Source organism: Ctenopharyngodon idella, chromosome 1 (genome assembly GCF_019924925.1).
Source record: "Ctenopharyngodon idella isolate HZGC_01 chromosome 1, HZGC01, whole genome shotgun sequence".
In the NCBI taxonomy this organism is placed as follows: Eukaryota; Metazoa; Chordata; class Actinopteri; order Cypriniformes; family Xenocyprididae; genus Ctenopharyngodon; species Ctenopharyngodon idella.
The window spans coordinates 19,660,956-19,675,644 of NC_067220.1; the positions used below are offsets into that span (position 1 = coordinate 19,660,956).

At 37.7% G+C, this 14,689-nt stretch overlaps 1 protein-coding gene across 5 annotated transcripts in view; it reads right to left on the minus strand.

The window, feature by feature from the left end:
* gria2a (glutamate receptor, ionotropic, AMPA 2a) overlaps positions 1 to 8,658 on the minus strand; it is a 52,749-nt gene extending 44,091 nt beyond the window's left edge. The window contains exons 1-2 of one of the 5 annotated variants that reach the window (XM_051900660.1): positions 8,280 to 8,658; positions 7,927 to 8,067 (exon numbers count right to left, since the gene is read on the minus strand). In XM_051900660.1, the coding sequence (XP_051756620.1) occupies positions 7,927 to 8,067; positions 8,280 to 8,370 (232 nt within the window). In that variant the 5' untranslated portion in view covers positions 8,371 to 8,658. The remainder of the gene's footprint in view (positions 1 to 7,926; positions 8,068 to 8,279) is intronic. The other 4 variants (XM_051900688.1, XM_051900653.1, XM_051900680.1 and 1 more) reach the window with 4 other exon arrangements.
* Between the last annotated feature and the right edge of the window lie 6,031 nt (positions 8,659 to 14,689).

Here is a 14,689-nt window from a genome sequence, read left to right on the forward strand (position 1 = left end):
GAGAGGCCTAGGATGCCATCCTTCTGAATTTATGTATCAATGCACTTGTTCTTCACCATGTAGGTGGTCATTCTTCTGGCCAAGACAGAGAAAAACATCTTTCCTTCAACACTCAAGAGAGAAATTGTTTTCTTTAAGGAACACTTCCACAACTTCTTTAGGGATTGTCAACCTCCCGGATCTTGCTTCTCCCAAACAAAGTTTTGGTAAACCTATATGGATCCTTCATAAACTGAGCTCACTTGGCCTCCTTCTCCTTTCTCAATCTTTAAGATCTTTCTACTCTTCTCAGGTTACAGTTGCCTTCGCAGTCCACTTGAGAGGTTTATTTATGCCCTCCTTATCATCGCCACTTGCCCTTTTAAACTGCTTGTTAAGAGTCTTGATTTCTTTTCTCAGATGCAAGATCTCTCTCCCCCTCCTGTTGGGACATTTTCCAGGTGATTCAATGATCCCCTTTCTCTCCTCTGTGCCAAAGCGTTCTCTGACCATGCTGAAGATGATTGTTGTCATACTATCAATTTTCTTCTCAGCTGTTCCTACTAATACTGCCTCTAGGTAATAAAAGGTTGGACCTTTTATTGAGAGTAGCCCATATTTACCTTTTGAGACGTGCCTTCACAAGCACATGTACGAGCTTTTGTGATGTTTGAGTCGACGGAGGCGCGACATACGAAAAGTGCTTTTGCAAAATAGAACTCTATCAAGGTTCTGGTCTAGCTGTTTCCATCGTGTCTTGTTATTTGCTAGGGGCTATTTCACTCTCTCTTTTGCAGGTTGGGTGTCTGGGATAGCATTAGGAAAGTCCCTCCTGTGGCCTCGGGGTGAGAGAGATGCTGAGAGGTCTATGAATTGTGAATTGAATTGACTGAAATTTCATTGAATCTATTCACCTGATTTGTTCAAATCATTACTTCATTCAGGAATGAAACACTACTACTGTGTTGCTAGGAGACTCATTTCTGCTTTGAAACTTTTCATTTGTGGAAGGAAAGTAGACAAATTTGGCAATATTGTGTTTACAATGTAAGTTACTCAATATTAACTTTTGTTTATTGAACTTAAAAGCAATACCAGCACAGCTGTTCCTATTGTACCCAAAACAACTTGTGTGATTTTGATTAAATATAGTTATTTCTGTGGAAATTGAATGATTTTTTCTTTTATTTTAATAAACATGTATTACTACCTATTTTCAGATAATTCAGATACTTTAAAAATACAAATGACAATATCTGACTCATCTTTTCTTCGAACTTTTTTCTATTTATATCTTTTTTCGAACTTGATGGATGCTAACCAAAACATGATTGTTAAAAACAAATGAACTGTGTTGTAAAACATGTCTGTGATGGCACATCAATAGAATTATATACTGTATTAATGCACCAAGTTGTGACATTACTTGACAACCAAGGACAACTACAGTATGTGCTTGTGTCATACCCCTTAATAACAAGTTCAACTCTTAATAACAAGTGATATCATGTCTTTTCACCCACTACTTTCTTATCCTCTCACTTTTGAACTGATTGATGGCCTCATTCATCTTTTGACAACACGCAATCCTCTTTAACCTTCAAAAACATGCTTCTTCTGTAATGATCAGGTTATCCTTGCAGGCACACACACATTAATGACTTTAAAACAGCCGTTTTTTTTTTTGTGCAGAACACCAAATCATCACGTCACATACACATTCTTCATTCAAATGTCGACTGCATTCTCCTGATTAACTAACCCCTTTAAATGAACCCCTGCTTTTCTTGACCCCCCCTTCTCTCTCTCTCTCTCTCTCTCTTTCTTTGTTCCTCAAGGTGATTGCAGATTGTTGGATTGAAGGACTGTCAGTAAAGGAGAGAAAATGCTCAGTCACTTGTTTTTCATCCTGTCTTCAGCACTAAATCCTCCACACCCCCTTCTAGACACGCTGATGTGAATAGCTTTAATATAGCACACACACACATACAACACACACACCATCATCATGCTGCCTTCAACATGTTGGTGGTTGTGTGAAAGAGATAGCAGAAGTTACAGAGGGATCATTTTATAAATGCTGAGCGTATTACATGTGTGCCAGCAGAAACTGTTATTTTCATGTGTCACATATATACACCAGTGGCGAGCGGTGACTTTTTTAACAGGGTATGCTGGGTGGTACGTCATGTAAAAAAAAATGTGACCGATGCAGTTTGAATGGGTTTATGGCTAATATGCGAGACGCTCGCGTTCTCAGAGTTAGTTTACTCATTTGCTTGCTCATGATAAATAGCAACACAGCGAAAAGTATTTCTAATATGTTAGACCTTTTATTGAGAGTAGCCCATATTTACCTGTTGAGACGTGCCTTCACAAGCACCTGTAAGAGCTTTTGTGATGTTTGAGTCGACGGAGGCGCGACATGCGAAAGGTGCGTTTGCAAAATATGCTGTATTTTTGCAAGGTGCCGCTAGTGTCACAGAAACGACATACTTCACACAGATGTACATCAGACACGACAAATAAAAAACACCATGGCGTCAATTATAATGTATGCCAGAAGTACTTTTTAAATTAATAATTAAAAATAAGTATAACATAATTAGTATTAACAACCTATTATAAATAAAAAATAAAATGTAATTATAATAAATATAAGTAGGCTATAATAAATAAAAATATTAATTCTTTAAAAAATAAGTTGAAATTATGCAAACTAATGACTTTAACAAATGCAAAGACTATCGATTAGCATCCTCTGATAGGCCTAGTAGGACTGTAAAACAATTTATAAGTTTTCATTAAAAAAATTCCCTATGAAGAAAATGAAATACTATGAAAATAGTTTTAGTTATGATTTTTTCCCCTATTTGGTTAAGTCTAGTTCGTTTTGTATCAAATACAATGTGATTTTCGGTGATCAAGATTTGGCAGCAGCTCATTTTTTCTCTTGTGCGAGTGATTCGATCACAGCTTATCCTGCCATGTAATCTGCCATAGGCCAGCAAGCCAATGAGAACGCGCGACAATGACGACATTCCATAACAAAAGCGCGAAGGCGCAAAAGCTGCTGTAGATTAGCTTACCGTCTCCGTAACTGGCAGACTTAAAGAAAATTACCGTCGTTTGGCAAATAAATAAATTACGGACAGTTACATACACATTACCAATCATGTAGGCTTTATGGTACACCTCAAACAAGGGATTTAATAGTAATTTATAATGTTAATATTAATTGCCGAGTCCACGAATGGCTTGGGTATGCAGAGCATTCGCAGTTTATATGGACCGCATGCCGCTGATATACATATAGTTTACAAAAAGATTTACAGAATTCTTTCTGCTTTTTAAAGACTCAACAATTTTGAGATAAATTATTATGTTATTCTACTGAGATCTATAGTTTCATGTTTCTCTTAAGCTTTATACAATTAATCTAGTAGTGGGTAGAAAAAAGATACAATGTCAATTTTATAGAAATATTTTACATGTATTTATAAAGTGTTATTTTTTTTACAGTATAAATCAAGTGTAGCGTTAGTTCTGGCAGGTCACATTAGTCAAGCTCGCAGCCATCAACTGACACTCAGCTGATTCACACTGACCTATAGGAATACGACACCTATCACCGCATTTATATATATATGGTCCATTCAGTATTATCAGCAGCTTTATCGCATTGCTCAGGAGCTAATTACCCTCCTCCATCCCCAGCTCCTTCTTTGTCCAGTCAGGACTTGCCCTTCAGATATTCCTCTTGATCAGAGTCATTTCTTCAATTATGTTGTTACATTAATTATTGTCATTAAGAAAATTAATGATATTGCAATACTTTGGTTCTGTTCTGTTTACCCTAAGGGGGGTTATCGCTGCTTTCCCTGCTCTTATCCATGCTAGGCTGCATGGATGGGCATGGAGTTTTTGCCCAGAACAGAACCATACCGCCAATCCAAACTGTATGCTAACTGCCAGTCATCTTTGATGATAGTGATCCTGACAGAAATTGGGATATATGTATAAATGTTATGTCGTTCCCTCACAAGATCATTATATTTAGGGGTTTGTCACATCAAAATATTTTTAAAAACCCTAATTTAAATAACTGAAATGGAGCATCACTAAGAAATTTTTACATAAAAAGAAGTAATGTGCAGTCATTATTGCAAAAAAGAAAAGACCCTGATAGGGTGGTCTTGTATCACCCTGAATGGGTTTATTTTAAAATAATAACTGGCTGACTGCACTCTATGTCGTTTATTACACAGCTATTTACCAAATAAACAAATAAATGCCCATAAAATATTGATCTAAGTTGAAACTGTTCTATAATGTGACAACAAAAGATCTGCTGAGTGATATGTGAGACATGAAACAAGCATGTAAAAAAATCAGTTGCCTGGTAAAACAGATAAATAAGTTAGCATTAAACAAAATAATGCTGCGATTAACCAACCAGAATAACAATTGTTTACTATTGCTGGTGCGTCACAGTGGAGGATTGTTGCTGTATATAGGGTGATAGCATGTCATATCTGGCGGCAAGCTGGAGGCGTAGTATGATCAGTGTTAACATTAATGTGTTATTCAATCTGACTGTTGAAGAAAAGCTTCTGCTTCTAACATTATCAAGGAATATGCGTAAGCAAATAGGACAATCATCATCAAAAAAACATGCCGTTGAAAGTGTTTGAACAGACTGCTGCACACTGAAGAATATACAACATATAACAGCAACAACAATGCTGAAGCCTTTCTAGGGCACATATCTGTCAATAGAAGATGTGTCTCCGATGAGTCACTTCAACCACCTCAAGGCTACAAACAAGCGATAACAGAGTGCATGTTACACCATAAATGTGTTTTTCGCTACGGCAGACCATAAACTGTCTAAATAGTGGGCTTTTCTGGCAGTGTTTCTTATCATAACGCTTATATCTTTCAGAGAAAATCCTGCTCAGTGCCATGTATATATATCTGCATGTGGGTGAATGTGCTTGAGTGACAACTAACAGCAAAGGAAATCCCTTGTGTGCGTTAAACAAACAACATTATAGGCCTAAGTATGTTTGCATATAGCATGACAAAATAATAGGCCTATTCATCTTCCAAGTTCTCTGAATACAGATTTTCTATATTTGCAGTCCCAAACCAGTAAACACAGCCCCCATTCTACACATCTTCTCATAATAAAATGCCTAAGCAATTTCCATAATGTTATGTATGCGTACCCTGGCCTGAAGTATCATTGAGTTTTTGTGTGCATGATGTGTGTATGTGTGGGACGGGTATGTGGGAGTGGGCAGGCCATTCACATGAATCAGCGGCTGTTCAGGCCGTTGAGACACAGGCTTGTCGCAGTGAAGCTCACATTGCTTCTCAGCTCACTCAGCATCAGTGTTTGACATCAAAAGGAGCCATAACCACCAAGAGACAACTCATTCAGGTTATTGGATTGGAGGAAAACTACACTAAAGAGGCCATACCAAGTGTCTCCACGGCCAATTCAGATTGGCTCGATTCTGTCTTCAGAGAGCTCAGTCAAGCAATGTGTTTGCTTGCTAGTGCTAGTGTAAAATATTACAATTTTCGGTAACACTTTACAATAAGGTTCATTAGTTAAACATTAGTTCATGTATTAACTAACATGAACTAATCATGAGCAATGCATTTGTTACTGTATTTACTAATCTTTGTTAACGTTAGTTAATGAAAATATAGTTGTTTATTGTTTGTTCATGTTAGTTCACAGGGCATTAACTAATTGTAACAAGATTTTAATAATGTATTAGTAAATGTTGAAATTAACATTAACAAAGATTAATAAATGCTGTAGAAGTGCAGTTCATTATTAACTAATGTAATTAATTAATGTTAACTAATGAACCTTACTGTAAAGTGTTACCCAATTTCATTGCATAGATTTCTATTTAGAATACATAACATATTAATCATTCATCAAAATCCTGTTTGTTAGATTCCAGAGCAGGGATGAGAGGTCTGACTCCTTTCTGTGAATTGGATCGTGTAAACAGTTTGCTTCAAAGACGTGGTTAAAAAAATTAAATACGTCATAGTAGGTTTTTTGACATTCCGATGTGACAAATTATGAATGCTCTAATGTTTAAAAAATATGTATGTAGCACATATTGTTGTTTGTTTATTATGTTTCCCCCCCAGTTCAGTCTGCTGAAGCCATGATTCAGCTCATAAATTCATTAATATACATTTAAATAAAACATAAATGCATTTAGTAATTTATTAATTAGTGATGGGAAGGTCTGACTCATTCCTGTGAATTGGTTTGTAAACAGTTCATTTCGAAGAAGAAGGTAATGACATAATTACATCATAGTGTGGTCTCTGACACTATGCCGGTGTGACATTATAAATGGTCTGAAACATTAAAAAAAATATTTATGTAATACATAGCCTATTGCTGTTTTTATCCCCCAGCTCAGTCTGTTTCACCCTTGATTCAACTCATAAAAACATAACTGGATTTATATAAATATAAATTTAAATTTAAATGAAGGTAGGCCTAGGCTATATAAATCTAGCATTTACATTAAACTACTAAATATCTCCAAGATGTTTAATTGTAACATTTCTGCAATGTCCCTTCAGTTGTTTCAATCCAAATGGTATCAACTCACTCATCGGTTCTCTGCTCATTACGAATCGGACATGTTGTATAGAGACAGTTCTCAGTTCAGTGAATGAAGGTGATGATACACGGGGCAACTTTTTGAGCAATGTTGCCGGGCAATCTCGCCGAACGATGATGCTTGGGCACTTTCCCATTGAGAATGGACAACAAATTCCTATGTGGATATTTTAGATTGAAATTTGTTTCTATTTTTAATGGGAAAGTGCCCAAGCATCATCGCTCTGCGAGATTACCGGGCAACATTGCTCAAAAAGTTGCCCCGTGTATCATCACCTTGAGTGTTGTTAGGTGTGTTCGACTTGAAGCCACACTACGCAGATCAATCGGTTCCGAATCGGACCGATTCAGTTCAATTCGTCAATTAATCGTTCAGGCCGGTTTTGTGAATCCATTGAACAGAACCACTCCACTGAAAAGATGTGATTAAGACCAACCATTTGAAAGAATCTTCTAAGCTATGTGACAAACTCAAACACACTAATAATTCATCGTTTTCGAATCTAATTTGTTTCATCGTTCGTTCAGTACTGGTCTTTATGCCTCAGATGTGAGATGCGTGGGGGAGGGACGCGCGCGAGGTCCATTTTTACGCCCTCGTGCCTTGCAAGCGTTTGTCAAAAAACCCTTGAATTATATATAGGCTATCGCAAAATTAAAACAGAGCATTTTTACCGTAAAACATTCAACGACAAATGACACTTCAATACTTTCGAAGGAGGCAACCTGCTGTTTCATTTGCCATCGAATTGTGCAGATGCTGGTAAAACGGGGCCATCTCCTCTCCTCCGTTACTGTGGAAACCATCATCTTGCTGCTCCCGCGAATGCCAATTATCACATCCCCCCAAAAAAACTGGTTTATATAACGATCTTCCCAACGCACAGTTTACACAACCAGACAGCCAGAACCAAAATGTGCCACAGTTCAGACTCATTAGAACCTAAAGTGATAAACCCGAGTGATTGCCAACATCCAGCCCCCGGTCCTTTCATGGGTTGCGTAAAGGAATAAATAACACAGCAGCGTTAATAATAGAACACATGTATGCAGGCGATAGCTATCCTGTGTTAACTCGAATAGGAATAACACATAGAACCTGCCATACAGCCTCCTGTAATATTTAATATGGCTTGAATGCAGAATGAATTAATAATATGGGGAGGGAAACTGCCTTATTATCACACCTGTGCATTGGTAAGCTAATTTATAACAGCATCTAGATTAGTATATATGGGGAATTAATTAGTTCAAGCGGTAAAAACTCCATGTTGACTTACAGCAATTTGTTATGGCGAAGCTGTTAGCCACCTCCAGGTTATCAATGTGAGGAGTGAGGCGGAATTCGGCCGTGCCGAACTGAACCATTCCGATCCGAAACGCGCTGTACTCTTGGTCTGCTCCTCTGGGGAACAGGCCGCCTGAGAAAAAAACACGTTAAAAAATTATTCATAGGCCTAATTAAATCGTAAGAAAAATCCAAAAATAGACAAATTATATCGTTTTATCATGAAATTCTCACATGGTACCCAAGTAAAGAGGACGTTTATAATGTAATTTCTGTTATCAGACGTATCAAGTCGAGATTTGATGAATGTGATCTAAAAGGCGTAGACAGGTGGAGTGCGCTCACCGATTTGGACGCTCGGAGATCCGCCGAGCGCCAGTCCCCATAACGCAGAGAAGAGGAGACCCGACAAAATCATCGTCTTCTGCTTATCCATGCGACCACATCCACCAAACGCACACTGTTCACAAAACAGCGGGAACCATATAGAGTCGACACATGTTAAAAAATAACCACAGTTAAAGCGCAGAGGCTCTCGTTAGTCCGCGGTGCTGGTGAGGGAAAGAGCGGGCGCGATGATGCGGGAGTCTTGCCCTCCTCCTTTGCGGCTCCGTCCCTGAGAATCGTTTCAACTCAGCGGACACAGTAAGAATACTGATGAAGACGAAAAGAGCCGAGCGGAACCGAAGCTGCTCTAATTTTGAACGCGCGCAGAGAGAGGCGCGCGCTCGCTTTAGGACAGCGGTTCAGCTGCTTCAGGAAATATGATTGCGATTCGTGGATCTTAATATGTCCCGTGGTTTCTTATGAATTTGTTGAATTAGAAAAGGCCTAATATGTGTCTACTTGGAAGCAGAATGGTGACAGATGTTCCCCTGCAATCCAATAGGCTTGTGCTCCCCCATCTTCTGAAATATACATAATGAACTACTTAACCACCTTCACCCAGATTAATCAATAACTCACATACACCCATTACACATATTACTATGGTCCCTTCAAAATTTTTCAGGCCAGTGACCTCTTGGTGGAAATGGGGTCCCTGTATAAAATTGAATGCATATAGTTTAACATGGTACCATATTAATTTATAGTTTATGAAGGTTCTGCTTATATTAAACAGGCAATAAATAATCATTAGCCTACGATTCACATTTTAATGTGGGAGGGACAATAAAACTTTTAGCTTTACATTCTTTTGGTTGATGCTTACTTAATATTGTATTTTTTGATACAATTGTTTAGGACTTTTGACCTCAATTGGTCAGTACATAGAATCTAAGCTGAGTTGTTCTTGTGTGCCTTTTTGCATGTATAAGTAAGGTATGAATTCTAACAAAAAGGAACTGATTTAAAAAATAACGATGAACACATCAAAATGAAACAGATGTAAATATCTTTAAAAATACAGCGCAGTTCTAAATAACAAACCCTGAACCCTTGATAAATGATAATTTAGGTCACAGTAATAACATATTTTACATATCACAAGACAAGGATGTGCATCGACTAAAGTTTAAGCCAAGAGTGTGGCACAGCAAATTATAAATTGACTTAAACAAAACATCAAACAAAAACAAGATTAGGTTTAGATATTGAAGAAGACTTTAGCTGCCTTCATGAACTGTAATGTTTTTAACACCAATTATCCAATACTCCCCTATGGCTATTCAAAATCTGCAAGCAGCAAAGTAGTTCCCAGCACGACCAGCAGAGAGCAGTGAAGTGCTGTGGAAGCCTGATCCAACACATGCTGAATCTTCTAGTACGGGGTGTCCAATCTTGCTCCTAGAGGGCCAATGTCCTGCAGAGTTTAGCTCCAACCTGTCCCAACACATTTGTGTCTAAGATATGGGACATTATCGAGTGCATTCATTCAATCCCATAATGCACCTCAATCAGGGGTGTCCAATCCTGCTCCTTGTGGACGGCCTATGTCAACCCTAATTAAGAACACCTGAAACAGCTAATGAAGTTCTTCAGAACCTCGGCTGCATCCGAAATCTTGAGTAGATTAAAGCAATAAGCCCTGTGAAGCCGTGGTTTACAGTGGATTTATAACAGCTAAAGGGCGTTGTTAGGCACGACACGAGCGGAGTGCAACTTTCATGAAGTAAATCATTAAAAGCCTTCCTTCCGCTGGAAAAAATAGTCCCTGACCGTGAACAGCAACAGAAGTTACATATATTACGCCATTAGATGGCGGCAAAGATTGTCTTTTATGAGCGAGTAACTCAGTTGCAAATACTTTCATACTGAAACTTCTTGTGAACGCGGAACAAGACGCAAATGACAAATGCTTTGACTAGGCTGTCAGTGTCAGCAGGGCACGGAAAAAAAAACATTAAATGTTAAAAAGACAAGATCGCAGCGGATATTTAAACGGATTTTTATTATGAACATAGGACTGACCTGAAGGAAAATGCTAAGTCTTAATGCAGGTAATACACTCGGTCACTCGACATCTCTCTCTCACAATACTCTTCTACATAAGCTTCAGTGAACAAAATCAATTGAGAACAAATATGTTTACGTTGCTAAGACGGATGCAGCAACACTCGCACTCAGTGGCGCAGCAATACTTATGTAATTCGGTCAGCTGTATGTTTTCGGGAATTTTACAACGGCTTCGAACGCGGCTTAACCAATCAGAATCAAGGGCTGGAACTATCCGTTTTATAAACGTATTTTGAATAACTAATTACTTCACAGCAGCTAAATAAGTCAGTTTTATGTAGTAGGCCTATCACTGACTGTGTCCGAAATCGCCCCCTGTACCCTTGAATAGGGCACTATTTGAGGGGACAGCCATTTGTAGTGGTGTCCGAAACCATAGTGGACGATGTTGAGTGTACTCATTCAATCCCACAATGCACCGCAATAACGAGTGTACAGCCAATGCACGCTCAACGGCTTGAGAATACCCATAATGCACGGTGAGAGTCGCGCGTTGAATGAATTCCCACGTCTCGCTAGGAGATGGCGCCCGCAGCTGAATCAATCATCCATTCCTTTTCCAAACCGCTCTGGTCCAACATAGTATAAATTCATTTTTAAATTGATCATTAAATCGTTTAATTAAGGTTTGTACATGCTAGTTTCCATGGCAGAGTTCAACATAAATATTCATTACTACTGGAGGTGCCAGTTTGCTACGTTTCAAATTATTATTATACAGCAAGCACAAACTATGCGAAAATGGCAGCCCTTCCGGCGCACTCAGTGTCCGAATTCACTCACTCGTTTCATTCACTCCTTCAAGTGGACTATATTAGTGAAGTAATGTAGGGAATAGTGAATGAGGGTATAGGGGGCGATTTCGGACACAGCAACTGTGTGTAGTATGAATGTCATCCGGACGGACTACATTCGACATGTTGTCATTACTATGTGACCTACCAGCGTCAGTTACGTCGCTTCACTGCCATTCACAAATCTCCCATGGCCTCATGGGATAGTAAAGTCCTTCGTATGCACACTTCAGAATCTCACCGTAAGTAGTAGGTCATCTGGGTACTTTTTGCCTGCTCTTTTATGAATACTGTGAATCAGAATCGGACATACTTTTGTCAAATAGCCTACTGTTTTTCAACTACTATATAGTAGGGAAGTATGCCATTTCGGATGCAACCCTCTACTAGAAACTTTTAGGCAGGTGTGTTGAAGCAGTTTGGAGCTAAACCCTCGGATGGCGACCCTCCAGAAGCAGGATTGGACACCCCTGCTTTAGTACATATTCCAAACTTTTAATTCTTTTAAACACATTTAATTCTTTTAAAAAATAAGTATACTTAAAGTTCGTTTTTTAAGTACACTTAAGTAAATTTCAAGTATAATTTTAAGTGTACTTTGTCATAAGTATAATATCAATGTACTAGGAGTATGTACTTGTAAGTGCAGTATTTCAATACTTAGGACTTTAGTGTATAAAAGTATACTTTTAAATAACCTTTCAGTGTAAGCTAATAGTAGAAAACTTTGAGTACTGTCACAAACTGCTCCAAGACTTGGGTTGGAGATCCAAAAGCAGCTTTATTGAGGGTAATCCACAATTGTAATCCATATAAAAGGCATAGGGTCAAAACCACAGGGCAATAGTGATGTTCGATTCTTGAACGAATCATTCTTTTGAGCCAGTTCTCAGGAAGTAACCGGTCGAGCCGGTTCACTAATCGGCTGTGCGTCATCAACCCGGAACTAAAGTTCGATTCAGTTAGCACGTAGCACGTAGCACGTCTGACTCAAAAAGAAACAAATGAGCCGGTTCAACCAACTGTCAAAGTTTGCCAAGGATTACTGGGGGAGTCTGATGAGTGAGTTTATGATACAATGCTGAGGCACGTACTGGAAATATGTTCATTATGACTACTGTAATTAAATAGCATTTTATAAGCTGCAAAAACCTTCAAGTTGAGAGAAGTAAATACATTTTACAATGGTTTATTGTACATGCAGATTATATTTTAAGTTGTCAAGCGAAATCAATGAGTTCATGAAATTGGTTTATTTAGACATGTAGAACACGTTTGTGCATCAAATGTGTGCCGTAGTTGCTAATCTTATCCAAGATGCTACTCAATAGTGGTCAGTCGTATTCGACATAAAGGATCCACGAATTAAACTGTGATCACAAACCCCATTAACTGAATGGGGCAGTGAATGAAAGGCAATAATCAGCAATATGCGTTCACACAAATAACTTTTTATTTGAATGTTTCAATATGCGTTGACACAAATTTGAATGTTTCATTGATATAACATGACACTGAGTTGATAGAAAAGAAATGCATAGTGACATCACTGCATGATGACGTCAGGAATTGGCTTTTTGAACCGGTTCATTGAGCCGAACTGTCCAAAAAGAACCAGTTCACGGAAGTGAATCAGGACTTTGCATCACTACAGGGCAATCAATCCAGATAGTAACAGAGTCCAAGACACAGGCAAATCCAGGGAGACAGGCAGAAGATCAAAACCATGACACAGAAAACAAGAAACAGCACTCAGAAATGCAGTGTAGCACATACAAGACTTCACAAAGAATGAGTGAAAATACAGGGATTATATAGGTAGAGTTTACCTAGATAATGAGACACAGGTGGAAGTGATCAATAATGAGTCTAGGCAATGGGTTATGGGAATTGAAGTTCATGATGGGAAAGCAAGAGTCGGGAGGAGTGCCCTCTGGTGGAGATCATGGGCACTCCAGCTGGTGGATGTAACAAGTACACAACTAATTTACAACTATGTTTTTTTTTTTTGTTTGCACTGCAACTATACTACAAGTGAACTTATAGGTATACTGATAGTTTACTAGTTCTATACTGCAAGTATACATGAGTTTTCTTTATAAATCAATATTTTCAAACAATGTAAGTTTATAAGAGTATTTAAAACTATGTGAAAAAAGTATTTAATAGGCTACTCAAAAAATAAACACAACTACAAGCCAAGTATACTTAGAATACTTATTTATACTTTTAAATATATCCCAATCAAAAGATTGCATAGTATATACAAGTTATATAGTATATAGAGTATATAAACAACTGAAGTATATTTCTGAGAAGTACATGAAAAATAGACTGAAAGTTATTTTAGTTTAAAAGAAGTATACTAATAGCACACTTGAATAAACTTGTTTTTTGTAAGGGTGACACTATAGACTGTTATATAAGTACTATAACATTCAAAGTTCATTTTATTATAGATACATGTATACAGTAATATGCAAAATCTGTAGAGGTTGGATTATTTCAAATGTGCATAGTGCATGTGTGAGTTTGACTAGCTGCTTTCTCGCACCATTCCAATGCATTAAGTGCATCATTTTGTTGACGTCATTCATACAGATTCAGCCAATTGTATGATTAACTGTGGCACGTAATTTCCCTACTTTTCCCATGTTTGTATGTAGGACTGGGCTTCATTATTACAAATATCCTAACTTTGCTACAAAGGAAAAACACATCTGAGTAGGTCTGGATGTGAACTTTTGCAAAGTGCAGATTATAAGTAAAAGAACTCAACGTACGTATTTAGCACAACCAAAAGTGTTGCACAATGCATGCATTAATTAGTAGGTCTAAATTAACACACACACACACACACACACACACAAGAATAATGTTTTATTACAATTTACATGTTACATTGAGATTTTCATGCATAGAGGTTAATATAATCTTGAAAATTAATGGTAAAATGAATGTTTTAGAGTAATACTGAATGTAATAGATTTGTCCACTGATGAAGCCCAGTCCTACAAACACAAAAAGAATGTATTCTTTAAGTATTTAACTAGTATATAACACGATATCTCCTGAAGGAAATGCCAGTGCTTGCAAGGCAGCAATACTGTAAAATTTTAGGTATTCTGTTTCAGTCTTTCTGCATAAAATGAAATGCTGCAAAGCCGTTGTCATGACACTGACCATGTGTCTTATTTTCAGGCGGCTGCACACAAGAATCAACACTAGTGCAGTATGAAGGCAGCTAAAAATGGCTAAACATATGCAAGACCGGAGTAATTAATTCAGAATGCAAATAGATTTACGAAAGACAACCAGTTGTAATTCAGTATGAAAATATTACAACAACATGATTTTAAAAAGTTTGAATGTCTGTATGTTATGTTTGTATGAGTCTGTACATTAAGTTGCTAAATTAATTGGTATAGTTTAAAACAAATCCTTGAACAGAATGTCAACAATGCAAACATCTGATCATCCAAAATAATATAGACAACAAGAGAA